General features: G+C 42.5%; 2 protein-coding genes across 3 annotated transcripts in view; one reads left to right on the top strand and one right to left on the bottom strand.

Annotated features, from left to right (window-relative positions):
* The window catches only part of LOC127639803 (hepatocyte cell adhesion molecule-like), a 328,338-nt gene that overhangs the window by 89,752 nt on the left and 216,949 nt on the right, over nucleotides 1-21,637 (top strand). The window lies entirely within an intron of this gene.
* LOC127639806 (SLAM family member 9-like) overlaps nucleotides 1-21,637 on the bottom strand; it is a 156,041-nt gene that overhangs the window by 14,435 nt on the left and 119,969 nt on the right. Inside the window, exons 1-5 of one of the 2 annotated variants that reach the window (XM_052122054.1) lie at nucleotides 14,969-15,072; nucleotides 14,254-14,586; nucleotides 11,760-12,044; nucleotides 10,832-10,966; nucleotides 10,674-10,738 (exon numbers count right to left, since the gene is read on the bottom strand). In XM_052122054.1, coding sequence (XP_051978014.1) covers nucleotides 10,674-10,738; nucleotides 10,832-10,966; nucleotides 11,760-12,044; nucleotides 14,254-14,586; nucleotides 14,969-15,017 — 867 coding nt within the window. In that variant the 5' untranslated portion in view covers nucleotides 15,018-15,072. Of the gene's footprint in view, nucleotides 1-10,673; nucleotides 10,739-10,831; nucleotides 10,967-11,759; nucleotides 12,045-14,253; nucleotides 14,587-14,968; nucleotides 15,073-21,637 lie in introns of those variants that run through there. The other variant, XM_052122055.1, reaches the window with a different exon arrangement.

Genomic DNA, 21,637 nt, shown 5'->3' on the forward strand with positions numbered 1-21,637 from the left:
ATGTAATAAGTTATGTAAAGTTTAGCTAAGGCAATATATCATGGTCATACAGACTAATGTACTGTACTTAATGAAGATTTTTGAAGTGTTATGTATTCCAATAACACAAAAGAATTAAAATGATTTATGCCTTAAACAAATTATTATTAAAACTATGTCCCTCTCCTTGGTGCAGTCATTTATTCTAAATATATACTTGAAACTAGTATCATAGAAAACATGCACATTGTGGTTTCCTTTGCTGCTGTTGCTCTTGTGATAAACTAGTGAATACTAAAGAAGACCACGATCTCTGTATGAACTGATTATTCTGTAGAAATCTGTATGAAACAATTGTGTGAGTGTGAGGGAATTCAAATTCATTGGTAAGGAAGTCAGAGTTGTGTGACTATATTTAATGTTTTGTTTTTTAAATAAATAATTATGAGAAGTGCCCTTTTTTTCCACTTGAGCCCCCCCAAAATGTCTGTGCACTTCCCTGGACTTGACAGTGTTTGAGTAGAAACACATCGAACATGTCAGTTTCAGTTCTCTTAAGACACTTAACAACTGTCATCAAATTTAATGTCATTTATTTCTTATCAAGATCTCCACTAGTTTGGCAGATAATGAAAGCCAGAGGGGGAAACTTGATCAAAGGCCATGAAAGACTGCTCTAATATTAAAATACAATAGATCTAATCATTTTAATTATTAATTAAACCAACTCATGGGGTTCAATAGGCCATGCTCATCAAGAATTAGAATTGAGAAATAAGGCTGATATAGCTGGTAAAGGACTGACGTGACCAAATGTAACACATTTATTCTTGTGTTTGTGAGTGTGGTCACGGGTCAGTAGAATGCTAGTGAATGGTGGCCAGAACTCAGATGTCCAAATATCACATAAAATCAACATAAAAGTAATTCATAAGACTCCAGTGGTTGAATCATTGTCTTATGAAGTGATCCAATTGGTTTTGGGTGAGAACAGACCAAAATATAACCTTTTTCACAGCACATCTTGACAGCAGTCTTCTTGACGATCATGATTTCAAGCTCGATTACTCTTCCTTTAGCACCATGTAACGCTCTGCACATGCATCATAAACTAGGAACAGGCAGTGGTAGCTCAGCGGTTCATTCTCTGGGTTACTGACCGAAAGATTGGGGGTTCAAGCCCCAGCACCGTCAAGATGCCACTGTTGGGCCCTTGACCCTATCTGCTCCAGGGGCGCTGTTTCATGGCTGACCCTGCACTCTGACCCCAGCTTAGTTGGGATATGGCTCTGTACCTGTACTCTGCACAATGACAATAAAGTTGAATCTTAATCTTAGATCTCTTCAGTAGATATTAACTATTTTTACATGCAAGAATATTTGTCAATATGAATACATTATATCCGGTTGCAGATTCCAAATGTAATTTTTATATTGACCTAAACTTTGTAATCCGATACAAATATTAGTTTGCATGTGCATTACATGTATTCTGATGAAAACTTTTGTGCAAGAGCGTCAGTTGTCTTATTCTGGAGATGCAAGAAAGGCTGAGAAAGCCACCACAAATATGGCACCAAAGTCCGTAATTGGTGTTTTTAATTTTTTTTGCTTAGTTGAGATTTCTAATAATAAGCCAGAAAAGCTTTCTTCATACAATACATCCATTTACAATCAGCACCCAACATTCATTTAGCTTAGGACGCTTACACACTAGGGAAAGCTCAGGTGGAGAATGTTCTCATCTTTTGGACGCATGACGGAGCTTCACTTTGCGTTTCCCCTCTCTGTCCTTCCAACGCTCCATCCCCTTTGAAGTATAGTTACAATATACAGTAATAATTACAGAGACCGATACCAATACCGATTTAAATCACAGATTATCGATGGTGGCCGATATTGTTTTTTTAAGATATATTTTTGAGCTGGAATGAAAACAGACATTTTCTGTGGATTGTTCACCGATTTTGCCCCGATATGACTATGCAAATGTACTCAGAAGGCTGCTTTCTTAAACAAATATTTGTATCAAAGAATATTTGACATCATTATAATTAGACTCTGTCAACAAATTCTGAACACTGAGAAAATAACATAACATATTAATAACATAAATGACAACGTCGACAATAAAAAAAGTTGACAACAATGTTCATTGTCGAATGTCGTTTGATCTCATTTAACGTAACATGAGATCACAATAAACGGTAATGATGACGTGTGAGAGCTGCACCGCAGTTCGCGCCTTTATGACTGAGGAAGAAACAGATCACCGTCCAGATAAACTCTAAACTTTCCAAACAGCTTCAGGTGATGTAGATCCCAAAGTATTGGGAAATAATTATACAAAAATATCCAATAAGTAAATACAGAAGCAGTCTCGTTGTGGAATAAGCGGAGCCGGAGGTCTTTAAAGGAAACACCCGGTGTTACATCATCAATGCAGTTATATTTAATGCGTGCTATTAAAGTTCAAATAATACGGAAGCAGGTCTTGTAGTTAAGTACAAACTCCAAAACTGGCATTTCTATGTGCGGTCAGTGTCTCTTCTATGAGCTGCACGAATGTCCCGATCTAAGGGGGAGAGATTGAAGCTGCACCCGGCTGAGAGACACTCTGTCACGGGGACGCTGGTCTCTCGAGCCCGCGCTTGCTAAAGCTAGATTAAACGCGATGGCTCACGATTTATTGAATCATAAAATACGTGGCACTGTGCATTTCTTATCCTGATGAAAATTGGCAATACGCAGCTTTATTATTAAGAGAGTTTTTTGTGAGTTAAAGATGGATTGAATGAATAGAAAAGTGAGAGAGTCTCCGCCCCATTACACACTGCAACGAAATGTGTTTAAGATTTGTTTTGTTTTGGCTTGTTTTCCTATAAAAAAAAATATCTAAAACTCATTTAAAACAATTATACATTTACTTTAGGAACTGTACTGCAGAAGAAAAAAATTGTTATCTGAGAATGTTGAATTTAATATTAAAAATACAAATATTTTAAAATATTTAAAAACCTTTAAAAAAGATTAATTCACCTGAGAAGCAGCATATCAGATATTTACACTTGCTTTTAGAAAATAGACCTTGAATATAAGAATATTTTGTCTTTACTGCACTTGCAGAAGTATAACCATGTGAAAAATACACTTATATATAAATACACTTATATTCAAGATACATTCTCTTAAAGCAAGTCTAACTTATATGATGCTTCTGAAGTAAATGTATCTTGTTTTAAGGACTTGTTTTTTTCTTATATACTGAGGTTTTAATTACATTATTTTAATAGTCAGTCGGGAACTAAAGTGGGCCGGTCTAAGGCATGAAACTCCAGGGCTGAAAATGAGTCCCACTCCGGCCCTGATTTACACCTGTCAACAGATAAACAGCGGCAGCGGTGTCACACCGTATTCTGCTATACAAGTTCAGAGGAAACTTCAACCATGGAAAACCAGACTTTTAAATATTACATTTTGTAAACGCAGTGACTGGAATTGTTTAGTTGAAGGGGTACCAAACTGTGATTCCTGAATAAAACAGTTTGTTGAATACATGTTTACACATTAGCTTCCACTCAGCTGACAAGCAGCTACGCGATTAGCTAGTTAGCTATAAGCTTGTTGTCACGGAGAGTAAAAGATGGACCAGTGTTGTGTCTCACCAACTAAGTGACAACGTAGTGTGAACTCAACATACACAATCCACCACCGCACCGTTGTCTAATGAGCTGCAACAAGATGTTCTGATGTTACCTTTCAATCTGCTACATTACTGACTGCACTGACAAACTATAGCTGCTAACAGCAAACAGATGTGATAAACATGAGTGGCATGGTTGTCAGGGACAGGGTTAACATTATATTAGTTATATTGAAAAGGGAAAATGATGGGGTCATTGTTTATTAACTTTCCAATATGTATTTCAGAAACTAGTTAGCAACTTACCGAGAAGACACCGCTTAACACCGCACCGCTCAACTCCGCCCTGTCTGCAGAGCCACCGGCAGTTCAGCTCTGTAAACAAGTCGGAGCGCACTCTGCTGGACAAACTATGTAATGACACCAAATCTAAAGCATTGTTTTCTGCATTATATGCTCTTAAATTGAAGAGTTTTCATGTCAGCACATATTGGTAAACATATACACCGGTACTGATATATCTGTGAAAGGATAATATTGGCTGACCGATATATTAGTCGGGCACTAGTCATAATAACCAATATAACTGCAGGTGTCTCTGGATACAAGTATGAAGTAAAGACAGTTGGGTGAGAGTTGTCCTTAAAGGAGTTTACAGATGTGGAATGGAAACAAAATAATAAGGACTTTAAACAGCAGCAGCGGACGGGACACTATGGAAAAATCACTAAGCAATAATGACAGTATTTTATCATTTAAGGAAAATAAATGTCATTTAAAAGGGATGCTTGTATTAATAACTGTCAGAAGAAGAGCGTTTACTGTTGTACAATATCAATACATCTACAAATCTAGATATTATTATTAATAGGCTATTGATATATATATATATATAGTCATTTGTAACCGACCGTGGGTAATACATTTAACATATAAATGTTTAGATATCAGGAAGTGAGTGATGTCGCGTACACAGAACATCGTAACCGCACCTGCTGCTTAAAGTCCTTATTAAGAATGACACATTGGTCTTTTTTGCTTCATGTGATGTCATGATAGAACATGTGTGTCCTCCAGAATATTCAGTGTTCCCATTCCCTTAAAGGAATATTCCGGGTTCAAGTCAAGTTGAGCTCAATCGACAGCATTTGTGCCATAATGTTGAAACACACACATAATGTGTCTTCAGCTTCAAAGTTCTGGTCACCATTCACTTGCATTGTATGGACCTACAGAGCTGAAATATTCTTCTAAAAATCTTAATTTGTGTCCATCAGAAGAAAGAAAGTCACACACATCGGTGATATAATGGGGGTGAGTAAATGATGAGAGAATTTTCGTTTTTGCGTGAACTATTCCTTCCAATTATAATTTATGCTTTATTAAAAATACTAATGGTGATTATGTTTACTGAGACATGTTCTAGATCCATTCTATACTATTTCTCATGGTTTCATAAATAAAGACACTTGAAGAGAAAATATCGATGTTAAATGAAGTGCAGTTGTTCTTCATTAGTCATTATCATTACCAGTAGCTGGTAACATATTCATTTTCATAGATCATTTCATTTGTGGCATTCTTAGGAATGGACGACTGCAAATAATATAAATATAAATAGTTAAAGTATGCCAGTTTGTATTTTTCTTTTAGCCATTTTAGTCCACTGCTTTTGAATGTGTTCATAATAAATGTAATCTGTTTTATTTATCAATTTTATAAAAATAATTGCATTAATGTTTTCTCTTTTTTTCTTGAGTTTATTCAGTAGTTAAACTCTGCTTTATAATTCAGCTTATTTTACTTTAACTCAATTTTGCTGCTTTCTCATAGTCGCTTATTTGTGGTTTAACAATATTTGACCCTTAACACACAATTTAAGAAGCTAAATTCCTAAAGAAGCTGTGACCTATAACATACATTTAGACTGATGCATTTATTTCCTCTCACAGACAGCGCAGTTGCGGAAGTCCAGTTTCCTGTGGAACAGTTTAACAGTCGTATGTCAGCATGCAGATACACCCAGAGCTGTAACGCTTTTACCCGTAAAGAGTTTTGACCGTTATTCTGTACTTCAGACATACCATACTCTGTTTGTGCTTGTTTTGCTTTAGTTGGTCAAACCGGTCTCTATCTGACATTATCAGACATCAATAATGTGTATTATATAGTAGTTCATCACTGTACACTGTCCATACAGTTGTTTAATGTTCACACTGCCACTCCTAAAAGGAGATTATTAACAAGAAAAAGAGAGTGTTCTTCAGTGGCTCTGAAATTGAAAAAAAGGAGGTCAATAGAGAAGTTAAGCGTGCTATCAAAACTGCCAAATTAAATTATAAAGTCAAGGTGGAACAATCTTTTACTAAAGGGGACCTCCGTACAGCATGGCAGGGCATTAAGAATATGGCAGCTGTGAATACTGCCCCCACTTCCTGTAAGCTCATTCAGGTTGCAGGCAGCAGTCCAGCATCACTCCCCAATGACCTTAACGCCTTTTTCACTAGGTTTGAGACAGATAATAATATTCAGCTAAAGGAAGTCTTCTCTAAATTCAAACCTGGTGACTCCTCACTCACTATTAACATAGAGGATGTGGTGGGAGCCCTCAAGAAGACGAAAGTCAACACAGCAACAGGGCCGGATAAGATCAGCGGTCGTACTTTGAGGTACTGTGCTGAGCAGCTGGGGGGAGTGTTCCAGGTGTTGTTCCAGAGATCCCTGGATGATGGCACAGTTCCTCAGCTGTGGAAGGATTCCACAGTTATTCCAATCCCCAAAAAAAGTACTATTAAGATCATGAACGACCTCAGGCCAGTGGCTATCACCTCTCTAGCCATGAAAGCTATGGAGAGGGTCATCAAAAAGCATATTATTAAGATTACGGATTTACAGATGGATCCACTTCAGTTTGCTTATCGCGCAGGTAGAGTGGTGGACGATGCAAAGGTTTTTATTACTGATACTATCCACAAACATCTGGATTCTCCGAATATGACAGCCAGACTCCTTTTCGCTGATTTCTCCTCAGCATTTAATACCTTGCAGACACATATTCTTGCTGAGAAACTCTCTACTTTCCTCCTAGATGACCAACTGATTTTGTGGATAATCGACTTCCTTACCAACAGGTCACAGAGAGTCCTGGTCAATGACACATTATCTGATGTCCTGTTCACATCTACTGGTTCCCCGCAAGGCTGTGTCCTCTCACCCCTGCTGTTTATTCTTTATACCGATGACTGTAGGTCCTCCCAGCCAAACTGCCATTTGGTAAAGTACGCTGATGACACAGTTCTCCTATCTTTGCTTTCGGGCTCCTTGCAGCACCACAGCTCAGTTCTTCAGGAGTTTGTGGAATGGTGTGATAAATCCTGCCTAGAACTAAATGTGAACAAGACCAAGGATATGGTAGTGACCTATTCCAACAAGCAGAGGGAACTGGCTATGGCAGGATGTACCACTATCCATGGGAGGCCTGTAGAAATTGTTGAGGAATATAAGTATCTGGGTACAATCTTTGATAATCGGATGAAATTTAATTCAAACACGGAGGAGATCCTCAAGAAATGCCAGCAGCGGCACTATCTCCTGAGGAAACTCAACTCATTTGGGGTCAGCAAGGTCATCCTGAAAACGTTCTACTATTCGTTTATTGAGAGTGTTATGACATTTTCCATCTCTTGCTGGTTCCACTCCACCACTCTACAAAATAGAAACCGCCTGCAAAACTCAGCTAAAGTCTGTTCCAAAATAATAGGACATCCGGTCAGAGCCCTTCCCATTGTATGTGAGCAGCAGATGCTGAGGTTAGCTGGCAGGATTTTACAGGACCCTTCACATGCTATGTTTCCTGCATTTGAGTGGCTTCCCTCTGGACGTCGGCTACGCTGTCCAAACTGCAGAACTCAGAGGAGAAGGGCAACCTTTGTACCTAAGGCTGTCCAGCTCCTAAACTCCCAACCATCTCTGAACTCCTTCTTAACCTGATTACTAGTTACTTCATGTCACTGCACACGCTCTCACACTCAAGTACACGCACACTTTTTTAGTGATTTTAAATACTTGCAAGATCGGACTATGAACTTATTATGCCTAAATCCATTTACTTATACTACAATCAAACTATATAGTATGTGAATTAATTGTCGATATCAATTGGTAAATGCTGCTTGGATTTGTTGACAATGCTGATATATATCTGTCTATTTATTTTTTAACATATAAGGTTATCTTTATCTTTATTATGAAAGATTTATTTGTACTAATCTACGGGTCTCGCAATTGCCCCATGGGGATAAATAAAGTTTTTGAAATGAAATGAAATGAAATGACATTTAATGGTAGAAAACATTCCCTGTCAGAGGTCAATTCGGATCACGACTTTATTTTAAGAATTTGAAATATCAGAATAATAGTGGAGAGAATTATTTATTTCAGCTTTTGTTTCTTTTATCACATTCCCAGTGGGTCAGAAGTTTACATACACTCTGTTAGTATTTGGTAGAATTGCCTTTAAATTGCTTAACTTGGGTCAAAAAAGTTTTGGGGATCCATCCACAAGCTTTTCACAATATGTTGCTGGAATTTTGTCCCATTTCTCAAGACAGAACTGGAGTAACTGAGTCAGGTTGGTTCTATCAGATTGAGGTCAGGGCTTTGTGATGCCGCTCCAATACCTTGACTTTATTGTCCTTAAGCCATTTTGACACAACTTTGGAGGTGTGCTTGGGGTCATTGTCCATTTGGAAGACCCATTTGTGACTGAGCTTTAACTTCCTGGTTGACGTCTTGAGATGTTGCTTCAATATATCCACATCATTTTCCTTCCACATGATGTCATCATCTATTTAGTGAAGTGCACCAAAGCACCCCCACAACATGATGCTGCCCCCCCTCATTCTTCACAGTTGGGATGGTGTTCTTCGGCTTGCAAGCCTCACCCTTTTTCCTCCAAACATAACAATGATCATTATGGCCAAACAGTTCAATGTTTGTTTCATCAGACCAGAGGACATTTCTCCAGAAAGTCAGATTTTTGTCCCCATGTGCACTTGCAAACTGTAGTCTGGCTTTTTATGGTGGTTTTGGAGCAGCGGCTGTGATGACTGTGTGGTCACATGGTGTTTATACTTGTGTACTATTGTTTGTACAGATGAACGTGGCACCTTCAGGCATTTTTAATTTTGCTCCCAATGATGAACCAGAATTGTGGAGGTCCCATAATAATTTCTGAGCTCTTGGCTGATTTCTTTTGATTTTCTAACGATGTCAAGCAAAGAGACACTGAGTTTGAAGATAGGTCTTCAAATACATCCACAGGTACACCTCCAATTCAGTACACCTCCTATCAGAAGCTAATTGTCTAAAGGCTTGACATAATTTTCTGGAATTTTCCAAACTGTTTAAAGACAGAGTTAACTTAGTGTATGTAAACTTCTGATCCACTGGAATTGTGTTAGTCAATTAAAAGTGAAACAATCGTCTGTAAACCATTGATGGAAAAATGACTCGTGTCATGTACAAAGCAGACACGAGTCTAAAAGACACGCCCAAACTATAGTATGATAATATGAAATCTGTGCAGTGACTTTTAATTACATGAACCTAAGTGTATGTAAACGTCTGACTTCAACTGCATATTTGTGTCTGTCTGTCCGTCTTTTTCACACATTCAAATGTCAAATCAACCGAACAGTTTTCAGCTCAGCCAAGTTTTGCTCCTGAAGTTTGAGCTTCCTGTGAGACCGTTTAACAATGTTTATTTGAGCAGAAACACACATTGAACCTTAACCGGCTCTTATTGTTATTTCAGTTTTTCATAATAATGATTGAAGATAATTTTATTCAACACAAATATTGCTTGGTAACACTTTACAATTAAGTGCCATTTGTGAACTTTAGTTAATGCATTTTTATCATTAACTAACAATGAACATTATATTTATTAAACTTTGTTACTGTTAGATAATACAATTGCAATTGTTTATTGTTAGTTCATGTTTTTTCATATTGCATTAACTAATGTTAAAAAATACAACTTTATATTTAAAAAATAATTATTAATTAATGTTGAAGTTAACATTAAAAAACATGAATAAACATGAGAAATGTGTTGTTCATTGTTAGTTCATGTTAACTAACGGCTCTTTATTGTAAAGTGTTTCCTTTTGCTTTTATAGATCAAAGCGCACTCATAAGCCAAAAGATAATGTAGAAAACACACTTTCTATGAATAGGCAAAAAAATAGGATCAAAAACTCTTAAAATCTGAGCTCTGTTTTCCCGACAGACTCTTCAACCTCAGGTGGTGAAAATATATAATTATAACTATATATAAACTGATATATTTTTATAATAATAGTGTATTTGATTTGCATTTTATATTAAATTATATGTATTAAAATTAAATAAGCAACAACATTAACTACACAATTGATAGCATTTACAAATAAATCAAATAATCAAATAAAAATACAATCGTAAGGTTGCAGATTAGGCCTAAATTAATCTGTCAATTAAAAGTAACGGTTAAAAATTGAGCCTGAAAACAGACAGCAATATAATTAGTGTAAAAATTGAAAAAATTTATTGATATTTTCTTGTTGGATCAGAATGATGTTTATATGGACAATAGACGACTCAGCGACTCGTTCGTCTTTGGGAATAGACTAAATATGTTCCTTTATCTTCCCTTTATGGACATTATTGACTGTATTAATCAGGGATTGAGTACAAATGTCAGAATCATGTCAAAGTTCTTCTGTTGAGTCTCATCTGGAACTATTCATGCACGTGAAATGATCGTCATATAAATAAAGATGTTTTAATAGTTAAATATGAGTATTATTGGGGGATAATCAGTGTTTCCAGCATTGAATGATGAAACTCTCCATCATAAAGTCATCAGAAGAGAATAAAAACACATTTAGTGCTTTTATAAATACATCTGCTGTTGTGTATGATAAATCATCATACACAGAAATACTGTACATCTGACTCGCTGTTAATGCAAATGATACAGAGAGACACAAATCATAAATGATCTCACCGGTTTCTGTGCTCTTTTGAATAATGTTGGATCAACGTAAACGATCTCTCCTGCACGAGTTTGATCTGTTTGAAAATAATGACAGACATGTTAAAATAACAACAAAGATTCTCTCCATCTTCACTAGATCTGCATTTTTAGTTGTATTTTACACTTGCCCTCTTGATCAGTTTTTCTGTGTTTTCTGTAGATGAAGAAAACTGCAGCGATGAAGAGAGTTCCAGCAGCAGCAGCGGATATCCACATTATAAGAGACGAGTTTTGGGTTTGTGAAGGACTTTCTTGGTTTGGTCCTGGAACAATAAAGAGACACGGTCATTAATGTAAATGCATGTCCAGTCTGACCGACAGCACACAATACATTCACTGATCATCTGATGCAGATTGCAGGTCAGTATTATACTGTAAGTGAGAAACGCTCCTGCAACACTTCTGCAAACATTAAAAACATTCAGACGATTCTGTCACAGAGTTTAAATCTTCAGATATTAGGCCTATTGCATATTAAACCACAATATGTTTTATTATACTTGTAAATATATTAGTTTATTAACATCTTACGATCATATTGATATTTTAGATCAGCTAAACTTAACCACCTTTCAACAATATTAAAAACACAACATGTTAAAATAGTTACAATCACAATAATTTAAGTTACAGTCTTGCACTCATATTTGTAAGCACTAACTCCACCCCTACACCTAAACCTTAAAAATGCTCAACAGTACAAAAGATGTACAGTAACGTTCATTTATTACAAGAATCAGTGAAACTGAAGGTTTTGATTGCTGGAAATCTTCCTCTGTGAAATCAGTCACAACACATGCAAGAGCCAATGGCATTGATATTAGTGACGTCACATGATTGTTGAGGCAGTTAGTGAATGTTTAATGAGTGTGGGACGGGATCTGTTACAGCAGATGATGGAAATAAAATAAACAATCCTCACAAAAACATCACACAGCATCAGAAGTCAGAATGTGCTAGATTAGTTGACGAGCATGAGAACGATCTGTGTTAGCATGTTTATTATGACACATGTATGAACATCTTACAAAACTCAAATAAACACCAATACTGTACCTGAACACGGCTGACAGACTTCAGTAATGTTGAGATGTTTAGTCTGGTTTCTGAATGTATTATTGATCACACAGCTGTAAGAATCATCGACACACTCCAGATGTAGAGAGAGACTTCTGTTGAGATCAGACACACTGATGGAGGACAATAAACTGTTTCCTTTGTACCAGGAGAGAGTCACCTGTGTCACATTCACCACTGAACACACCAACACACATTTAGATGAACTTTCAGATGATGAAGAATTCAGTGAAGGGTCCGAAGTGATCACAGGAACGGGCAGAGCTGGAAAAACATCAGAGAATTATCAGAAATGAGAATAAACACAATGAACAGTAAATACATAAATGCTTTTACTTGTCAGTGTTGTGTGAATGTGTGAGTGTGTGTGTGAATGTGAGTGTGTGAATGTGTGTGTGTGTGAATGTGAGTGTGTGAATGTGTGATTGTGTGAATGTGAATGTCTGATTGTGAGTGTGTGAATGTGATTGTGTGAATGTGTGAATGTGTAAGTGTGTGATTGTGAGTGTGTGAATGTGATTGTTTTAATGTGTGAATGTGTGAGTGTGAATGTGTGAATGTGTAAGTGTGTGAATGTGTAAGTGTGAATGTGTGAGTGTGTGATTGTGAGTGTGTGAATGTGATTGTGTGAATGTGATTGTGTGAATGTGTGAATGTGATTGTGTGAATGTGTGAGTGTGTGAATGTGTGATTGTGTGAGTGTGTGATTGTGTGAAAGTATGAGTGTGTGAATGTGTGATTGTGTGAGTGTGTGAGTGTGCGATTGTGAGTGTGTGATTGTGTGAATGTATGAGTGTGTGAATGTGTGATTGTGTGAGTGTGTGATTGTGTGAATGTATGAGTGTGTGAATGTGTGATTGTGTGAGTGTGTGATTGTGTGAATGTATGAGTGTGTGAATGTGATTGTGTGAGTGTGTGAATGTGATTGTGTGAATGTGTGAATGTGTAAGTGTGTGATTGTGAGTGTGTGAATGTGATTGTTTTAATGTGTGAATGTGTGAGTGTGAATGTGTGAATGTGTAAGTGTGTGAATGTGTAAGTGTGAATGTGTGAGTGTGTGATTGTGAGTGTGTGAATGTGATTGTGTGAATGTGATTGTGTGAATGTGTGAATGTGATTGTGTGAATGTGTGAGTGTGTGAATGTGTGATTGTGTGAGTGTGTGATTGTGTGAATGTATGAGTGTGTGAATGTGTGATTGTGTGAGTGTGTGAGTGTGCGATTGTGAGTGTGTGATTGTGTGAATGTATGAGTGTGTGAATGTGTGATTGTGTGAGTGTGTGATTGTGTGAATGTATGAGTGTGTGAATGTGTGATTGTGTGAGTGTGTGAGTGTGCGATTGTGAGTGTGTGATTGTGTGAATGTATGAGTGTGTGAATGTGTGATTGTGTGAGTGTGTGATTGTGTGAATGTATGAGTGTGTGAATGTGTGATTGTGTGAGTGTGTGATTGTGTGAATGTGTGAGTGTTTAATGTGTGAGTGTTGATTGAGTGATGTTTGAGTGTTGATTGAGTGTTTATTGAGTGTTGATTGAGTGTTGATTGAGTGTTTATTGAGTGTTGATTGAGTGTTTATTGAGTGTTGATTGAGTGATGATTGAGTGTTGAGTGAGTGTTGATTGAGTGTTTATTGAGTGTTGATTGAGTGATGATTGAGTGTTTATTGAGTGTTGATTGAGTGTTGATTGAGTGTTGAGTGAGTGTTGAGTGAGTGTTGATTGAGTGTTGATTGAGTGTTGATTGAGTGTTGATTGAGTGTTGATTGAGTGTTGATTGAGTGTTGAGTGAGTGTTGATTGAGTGTTGATTGAGTGTTGAGTGAGTGTTGATTGAGTGTTGATTGAGTGTTGATTGAGTGTTGATTGAGTGTTGAGTGAGTGTTTATTGAGTGTTGAGTGAGTGTTGATTGAGTGTTGATTGAGTGTTTATTGAGTGTTGATTGAGTGTTGAGTGAGTGTTGATTGAGGGTTGATTGAGTGTTGATTGAGTGTTGAGTGAGTGTTGATTGAGTGTTGAGTGAGTGTTGATTGAGTGTTTATTGTTATTATTATCAGCTATAGATGCTGAACAGTGAAATGTTTGACATCTATTACTCCAGTATATCATGTTATTGAACATGTGATGATGCCGCAGATGCTTTTGTGACACAGAAATGATGAACATAACAAGTCATTTATCAAACAAGAGCAACAACATCTGCAGTTTTACACCGATACGATCTGAGAATAGATTTAATCAAGAAGAAATTACAGACATCAAATGTAGAAAAGTAAATATAGAGGAAAGAAACGTTGTTTTATAGTTATTATACTGTCAGATAAATGACATAATACACGATCATTAGAAAGAAAATAATAATCTGACTGAATCTATTAATATCATTTCAAATATATGAATCAGTCTGAAATATCTTTATAGATTCTGAAAATGATTATTAATATAATGATGAAGACAGACGACACTGTAACACTCACCAGAAACTGTGACGCTGAATATCTTTGTTGTTTTCTTCACAGTTATGATGATTAGTTGATAAAGTCCAGTGTGTTCAGTTGTGATGTTTGTGATGGTGAGATCTCCAGTCTGATGGTTCAGATGCAGTCGACCTCTGAATCTCTCATCAAGAACATCATCATATGTATTGAAGATCTTTCTCTTGATTCTAGCGACTCGAATGTTTTCAGGTATAAACCACCACTCAATCTCATCTTTATCTTGTATTTCAGTAAGATCAGTGTGTAAAGTGACAGAATCTCCCTCCATCACTGACACTGACTTCACTTTATCTGGATCAACATCAAACACACCTGCACAACAAACAATGTGAACTTCAACTTTTATTTTGATCTTTGAAACACGTTTTGCACACATTAAATGAGGAATAACTTGTAGTCAATGAAGTGTTGAAACAGATTCATGAAAACTGATAAATGAATAAGATGTTCAATAGTTCTCCACTGAAATAACAGCAAATACAAACAGAAATATTTGTGTAATGATACTGACTGAAAGTAAAATGAGTCTGATGATATGATGTCTTCAAACGTTACATTTAATACAATCATTTATTGATGATATAAAGTGTTATTTACACAGATCAACTGAATATTTCTCATAAAAACAGCAAACAATGATGTTGATAGTCCTTTACAATAAACTGTCAATAAATAAGAAAGAAAGTTGACTTACCGACCACATGCCACAAGAACAAACACAATAAAAGCCATGTGTGAAACATTATTCATTGAAATAACTCAACACAAGTCTGAAATCACCAGATATTTCAACTAAACTATCTTGAGTGACGACAACTGGAGGAGGGGAGAGTTTATAAAGTTCTGTCGAGAGAGAGAGAGAGAGAGAGAGACAGAGAGAGAGAGAGAATGTGTGTGTGAGAGAGAGAGAGAGACAGTGAGAGAGAGAGTGATCATGATATGCATGAGCTCTTAAATGTTCTTCTTTTTTTGCTGTTTTGAGATGAGATGTTTTGATATTGAAAAAAATAGAAAATTTGAGAGAATACCACATATAGAAATGAACTTTGATGGAAAGAACTCAGAAAATGCTAAAACAGTTGAAAAAACGACTAAGTATTTTCGGGAGAGGGTGTAAGAACCAGGCCTCAAGGGGGCGAGAGTCAGAGGGGGGAGAGAGTTTACGAGCGAGAGCTCGTAATAGCATAAAGAGCGTGAGTGCTCGAGGGAGGAAAAAAGATTTATGTCACCCTGTTTCACCTGTGTCTGCCCCCGAGCCTGTTTATGCATCCAGTGCATTTCTGAGCGCCGTGCACTCTTCGAGCGCTCTCCTAGAGTTTTCCGAGCAAGGCAGTGGTGGTGTAACGCATAACCCCGCCCTTAACGTTATGGAGCCAGCGGCTCGACTCGTGGGTTTGCGCCAGGGGAGCCAATCCTTGGAGGCTTATATTATGGATTTTTGTGTCTTGGCGTACCAGGTGAATTTTAATGAGGTGGCTCTGAAGACCATTTTTCAGTGTGGACTGAATGAGCCAACCTCATCATTAATGCCTGGTGGTCGCTGCTCCCTCAACCTGGCTCAGTTTATTGACCTCGCCCTACTGTACGCTGGTTCCTCGTTTACTGTGGGGGAGGCAGATACTGAACCAGCGCTCTACACCACGGCCCCCGCTTCGAGGCCTACCACGGCCCCCGTCTTGAAGCCTACCACGGCCCCCGTCTTGAAGCCTACCACGGCCCCCGTCTTGAAGCCTACTACGGCCCCCGTCTTGAAGCCTACTACGGCCCCCGTCTTGAAGCCTTACACGGCCCCCGTCTTGAAGCCTTACAAGGCCCCCATCTTGAAGCCTTACACGGCCCCCGTCTTAAAGCCTGTCACGGCCCCAGTCCCTAAGCCTGACACGGCCCCAGTCCCTAAGCCTGACACGGCCCCAGTCCCGAGGCCTGTCACGGCCCCAGCCTCGAAGCCTGGCACGGCCAGCGAGTCAACGCCCATGCCTGCCACGGCCAACGAGCCGGCGCCCATGCCCGCCACGGCCAATGAGCCAGCGCCCATGCCCGCCACGGCCAACGAGCCAGCGCCCATGCCCGCCACGGCCAACGAGCCAGCGCCCATGCCCGCAACAGCCGGTGAGCCAGCGCCCATGTCTGCCACGGTCAGCGAGCCAGCGCCTGTAGCCTCGACCCCCCCTGAGCCAGCGCCTGTAGCCTCGACCGTCCCCATGGCCACGTCCCCTGTTGGCCGAAGACGTAAGAGAAGGAAGAGGGCCCCTTCTCCCCAGTCTCGTCTTGTGCTCAAGACCGCAGAGGGTCCCGCAGAGTCTCCCACGGCTCTGCAGACCTCTGCTCCACCCTCAGGGTCTCCCACGGCTCTGCAGACCTCTGCTCCGCCCTCAGGGTCTCCCACGGCTCTGCAGACCTCTGCTCCGCCCTCAGGGTCTCCCACGGCTCTGCAGACCTCTGCTCCGCCCTCAGAGTCTTCCACGGCTCTGCAGACCTCTGCTCCGCCCTCAGAGTCTTCCACGGCTCTGCAGACCTCTGCTCCGCCCTCAGAGTCTCCCACGGCTCTGCCGGGTTCTGCTCCGCCCTCAGAGTCTCCCACGGCTCTGCCGGGTTCTGCTCCGCCCTCAGAGTCTCCCACGGCTCTGCCGGGTTCTGCTCCGCCCTCAGAGTCTCCCACGGCTCTGCCGGGTTCTGCTCCGCCCTCAGAGTCTCCCACGGCTCTGCCGGGTTCTGCTCTGCCCTCAGAGTCTCCCACGGCTCTGCCGGGTTCTGCTCCGCCCTCAGAGTCTCCCACGGCTCTGCAGACCTCTGCTCCACTCTCAGAGTCTACCACGGCTCTGTCAGCCTCTGCTCGCCCCTCAGAGCCCTCCCGGGCTCCGCCTCACGAGCCTCCTAGGGCTCCTCCTCTCGAGCCTCCCAGGGCTGCTCCTCTCGAGCCTCCAAGGGCCCCTCCTCACGAGCCTCCTAGGGCTCCTCCTCACGAGCCTCCCAGAGCTCTACCCCTCAAGTCCCTCAGGGCTCCACCCTTCAAGCCTCTCACGGCTTCGCCTCTTGAGTCTCTCAAGGCTCCATCCCTCGAGTCTTTCATGGCTCCACCCCTCAAGCCTCTCACGGCTTCGCCTCTCGAGTCTTCCAGGGCTCCTCCTCCCCTCGAGTCTTTCATGGCTCCACCCCTCAAGCCTCTCACGGCTTCGCCTCTCGAGTCTCTCAGGGCTCCTCCTCCTCTCGAGTCTTTCATGGCTCCACCCCTCAAGCCTCTCACGGCTTCGCCTCTCGAGTCTCTCAGGGCTCCATCCCTCGAGTCTCTCAGGGCTCCATCCCTCGAGTCTTTCATGGCTCCACCCCTCAAGCCTCTCACGGCTTCGCCTCTCGAGTCTTTCATGGCTCCACCTCTCAAGCCTCTCACGGCTTTGTCTCTCGAGTCTCTCAGGGCTCCTCCTCCCCTCGAGTCTTTCATGGCTCCACCCCTCAAGCCTCTCACGGCTTCGCCTCTCGAGTCTCTCAGGGCTCCTCCCCCTCTCAAGCCTCTCAGGGCTTCCCCTCTCGAGTCTTTCAGGGCTCCTCCTCCTCTCAAGCCTCTCAGGGCTTCCCCTCTCGAGTCTTTCATGGCTCCCCCCCTCAAGCCTCTCGAGCCTTCCAGGGCTCGGCCACTAGAGGCTCCTATGGCTCTGCCTCCCAAGCCTCCTACGGCTCCCCCTCCAGAGCCTCCTACGGCTCCACCTCTCGAGCCTCTCATGGCTCTGCTCCCTAAGACTCCAGAGCTTCCTAGGGCTCCACCTCTCGAGCCTTCCACGGCTCCACCACCCGAGCCTCCTACGGCTCCACCTCTCGAGCCTTCCACGGCTCCACCACCCGAGCCTCCTACGGCTCTGCTCCCTAAGACTCCAGAGCCTTCTAGAGATTCGCCTCTGGAGCCTCCTGCGGCTCCGCCTCCTACGGCGCCACCTCCCCCGGCTCTGCCTTCAGAGCCTACCAGGGCTTCACTCCTGGAGCCTCCTACGGCGCCACCTCCTCACGGCGCCACCTCCCCGGCTCTGCCTCCAGAGCCTACCAGGGCTTCACTCCTGGAGCCTTCTCTGGCGCCACCTCCCACGGCGTCACCTCCCTCGGCTCTGCCTCCAGAGCCTTCCAGGGCTTCACCTCTGGAGCCTCCCTACGGCGCCACCTCCCACGGCGCCACCTCCCCGGCTCTGCCTCCAGAGCCTACCAGGGCTTCACTCCTGGAGCCTTCTCACGGCGCCACCTCCCACGGCGTCACCTCCCTCGGCTCTGCCTCCAGAGCCTTCCAGGGCTTCACCTCTGGAGCCTCCTACGGCGCCACCTCCATGGGCTCCACTTCCTGAGCCTTCCAGGCCTTCGCCCCTAAAGCCCCCCTTGGCTCCACCTTCAGAGCCTTCCAGGCCTTCGCCCCTAAAGCCTCCTTCGGCTCCACCTCCAGAGCCTTCCAGGCCTTCGCCCCTAAAGCCTCCTTCGGCTCCGCCTCCAGAGCCTTCCAGGCCTTCGCCCCTAAAGCCTCCGTCGGCTCCACCTCCGGAGCCTTCCAGGACCCCACCTCCGGAGCCAACTATGGTGCCGCCTCTGACGGCTCCGCCTTTCACGGCTCAGCCCGGACTTCCTGACCCTATTCCTGTCCGGTGGTCACCTTCCAGACCCCCGGACCCAATCCCTGTCCTCCAGTTGCCTTCCAGACCTCCTGACCCAGTCTCTGCCCTATGGCTGCCCCCTAGACCTCCCGACCACCCGCCTGTCCACTATGTTCCCCCTGACCTTGCCTTGAACTGCCCGTTGACCCACATGGACTGTTTCATTTCCCTTTTGTGCCTTCTGTCCCCTCGAGCTCACACGCTCGTTCTGTCCCCTCGAGCTCACACGCTCATTCTGTCCCCTCGAGCTACGCAACCCAGCGTGGCCGTCAGGAGCCGTCCTATTCAGAGGGGGGAGTACTGTCACGAACCCCGCTCCTCTGCCCCATCTCCGCTTCCTCGAGCACGCACACATACACTTCCCGCTCCCTCGCTCCGCCCCCTTGAGCTCGTACGCTCTTTTTTCCTCCCTCGAGCACTCACGCTCTTTATGCTATTACGAGCTCTCGCTCGTAAACTCTCTCCCCCCTCTGACTCATGTTCGCACTCGCTCGTCACCTGTCATTGTTTGCACCTACACTCACGCGCATCCAATCCCCACACATTGGATTCACCTGCACTCGTCTCGTCACCTTTCATTGTTTGCACCTGCACTCGCCCCTATAAATACACTATCCTTCCGTTTGTATCCTGTTGGTTATTGTATTTAGTACCCCGTATCGTTGCCCCGCTAGTCTCGTCTAGTTTTGCCCCCCCCCCGCTAGTCTCGTCTAGTTTTGACCCTCCTCTTAGCTTGCCAGCCCCCTATTTCCTCTCGTTCCCCTGCCTTTCGCTACCGCTTATCCCGTCTTGTCCATAGTTGTTAACTGTTTCCCCACTTCGACCCCCGCTATCGTTGACCACTCTCTCCGGATTTGCCCCTTGTTTGTATCTTGATTCCCCGGCTTTTGACCCTACGCTACCCTGACCATTCTCCCCTCTGGATTTTCCGTGCTGTACATTTGTTTGCCTGCAAATAAACGCAGTTTTGACTTTACATTGTGACTGTCTCATCTTGTGTGTGTGTGTGTGCGCCGGTTACAAATAGCCCTACTTATTGATTCAAATGGGAAATTCATTGATATAAAGAAACTTTTCCCCCGACACAGAGCTGTTAAACTCTGGTGTCCCAACATGGACAAAGCACTGGAGCTATTGACAGAATCCAAGCTGGGCCACCCCAGCCACATCATAATCCATACGGGCACAAACAACCTGCGGAGTCAACAGGACAGAGTGTCCGATTCTCTCAGAGCTGTTGTGGAGAAAGCAAGACACATTTTCCCCAAATCAAAAATCATCTTCTCCACACTGCTTCAGAGGAAAGATTTCCATCCCCAAACAATTAATAAAATAAATGCTAGCATCTCCAGACACTGTGACATTCTGCCTAATGTTCACTTGGCCCACCACCCAGACCTGGACACTGACTGTCTCTATGATCACGTGCACTTATATAAGAATCTGGTGCATGTTCTGGCAAAGAGACTGAAAGATATTGCTCTAAACAGGACCAACCAGATAAGCCCCAGGTGGAACAGAACCAGCCCCATCCCAGCCAATCCAATGAGACACACAACGGCCCACCCAGCACCCCATCTAGAACCCCGGCCAGAGCATCTACCAGGGCACCGCCCAGAGCTTCAGCACCCACACAGGAGCCACACAGACAGAGATTACACTATAAAAGTCACACAGCTCCTACAGAATACCACACAGCACTGGAACCCCCTCCACAGCAGATCCCGCACCATCCAGGTGGACAGAGCTATGCCCAGGTTGTCAGTGGAGGAGCAAACCGAGCCAATCCTGAACTTCAGGACATCCAACGCATGCGGAGTATCATCTGCACTCACTTAATAACTCATAACGGACAGTGGTAAAAAAAACACAACAACAATAACATACACACACACACATAATCTCAGTGTAAAGACTCAGTGAAAGAAAAGGAAAAAAATAAATCCTTTTTACTTCGTAAATGTTAATAATTACTCACATTGATTGTATCACTGTTGTTTTTACTGTTGTGTATTTTGTGTGTTTGTCATTCTCTTTTCTCAAAATGGCAAACAAACCTTATAGATATTTTTTATATTTTTGTGATGAAATCACTTTTCCATGTGGAACATTCAAGGTCTGAACTCCTCAGTTTTTGGCCTAAAGAGCAGAAACTCTGACTTTATGAGAGGAATTGAAGACTTAGATGTCATCATCTTACAGGAAACCTGGTGTAGAGGAGATGAGTCCACTGGTTGCCCCTCCGGATATATATAATACTACCATCAGTCAAACGCACATCAGTCACACAGGGGAGAGACTCAGGAGGGACCATAATCTGGATTAAATCTCAACTGTCCATAGAATATATTCCATATATATTCCCCCTCTTGAGTCGCCCTATTTCCAAGAAGAAACATTTCAAAACTTAGAGCGAGAAATCAAATCAGCCATTTCCAGGCCAAGGGAAATGTGCTGTTTCTGGGCGATTTAAATTCTAGAACCGGTGTAGAATTAGATTTCATAGAATCACATGGTGCCCGATTCATTACTGGCAATAACATACAATTTCCTTCTTACCCCCCCAGACACAACTGTGATCGAACAGTAAACTCTCATGGAAGAGTCTGGGTCTGTACATCGTCAATGGAAGACTACGAGGGGACTCGTTCGGGCGGTACACCTACTGTTCAGCTCTTGGTAGTAGCACAGTAGATTACGCAATCACAGATCTGGACCTTTCTTCTTTGAGAGCATTC

This window comes from Xyrauchen texanus, chromosome 48, assembly GCF_025860055.1.
Source record: "Xyrauchen texanus isolate HMW12.3.18 chromosome 48, RBS_HiC_50CHRs, whole genome shotgun sequence".
Classification (NCBI taxonomy): Eukaryota; Metazoa; Chordata; class Actinopteri; order Cypriniformes; family Catostomidae; genus Xyrauchen; species Xyrauchen texanus.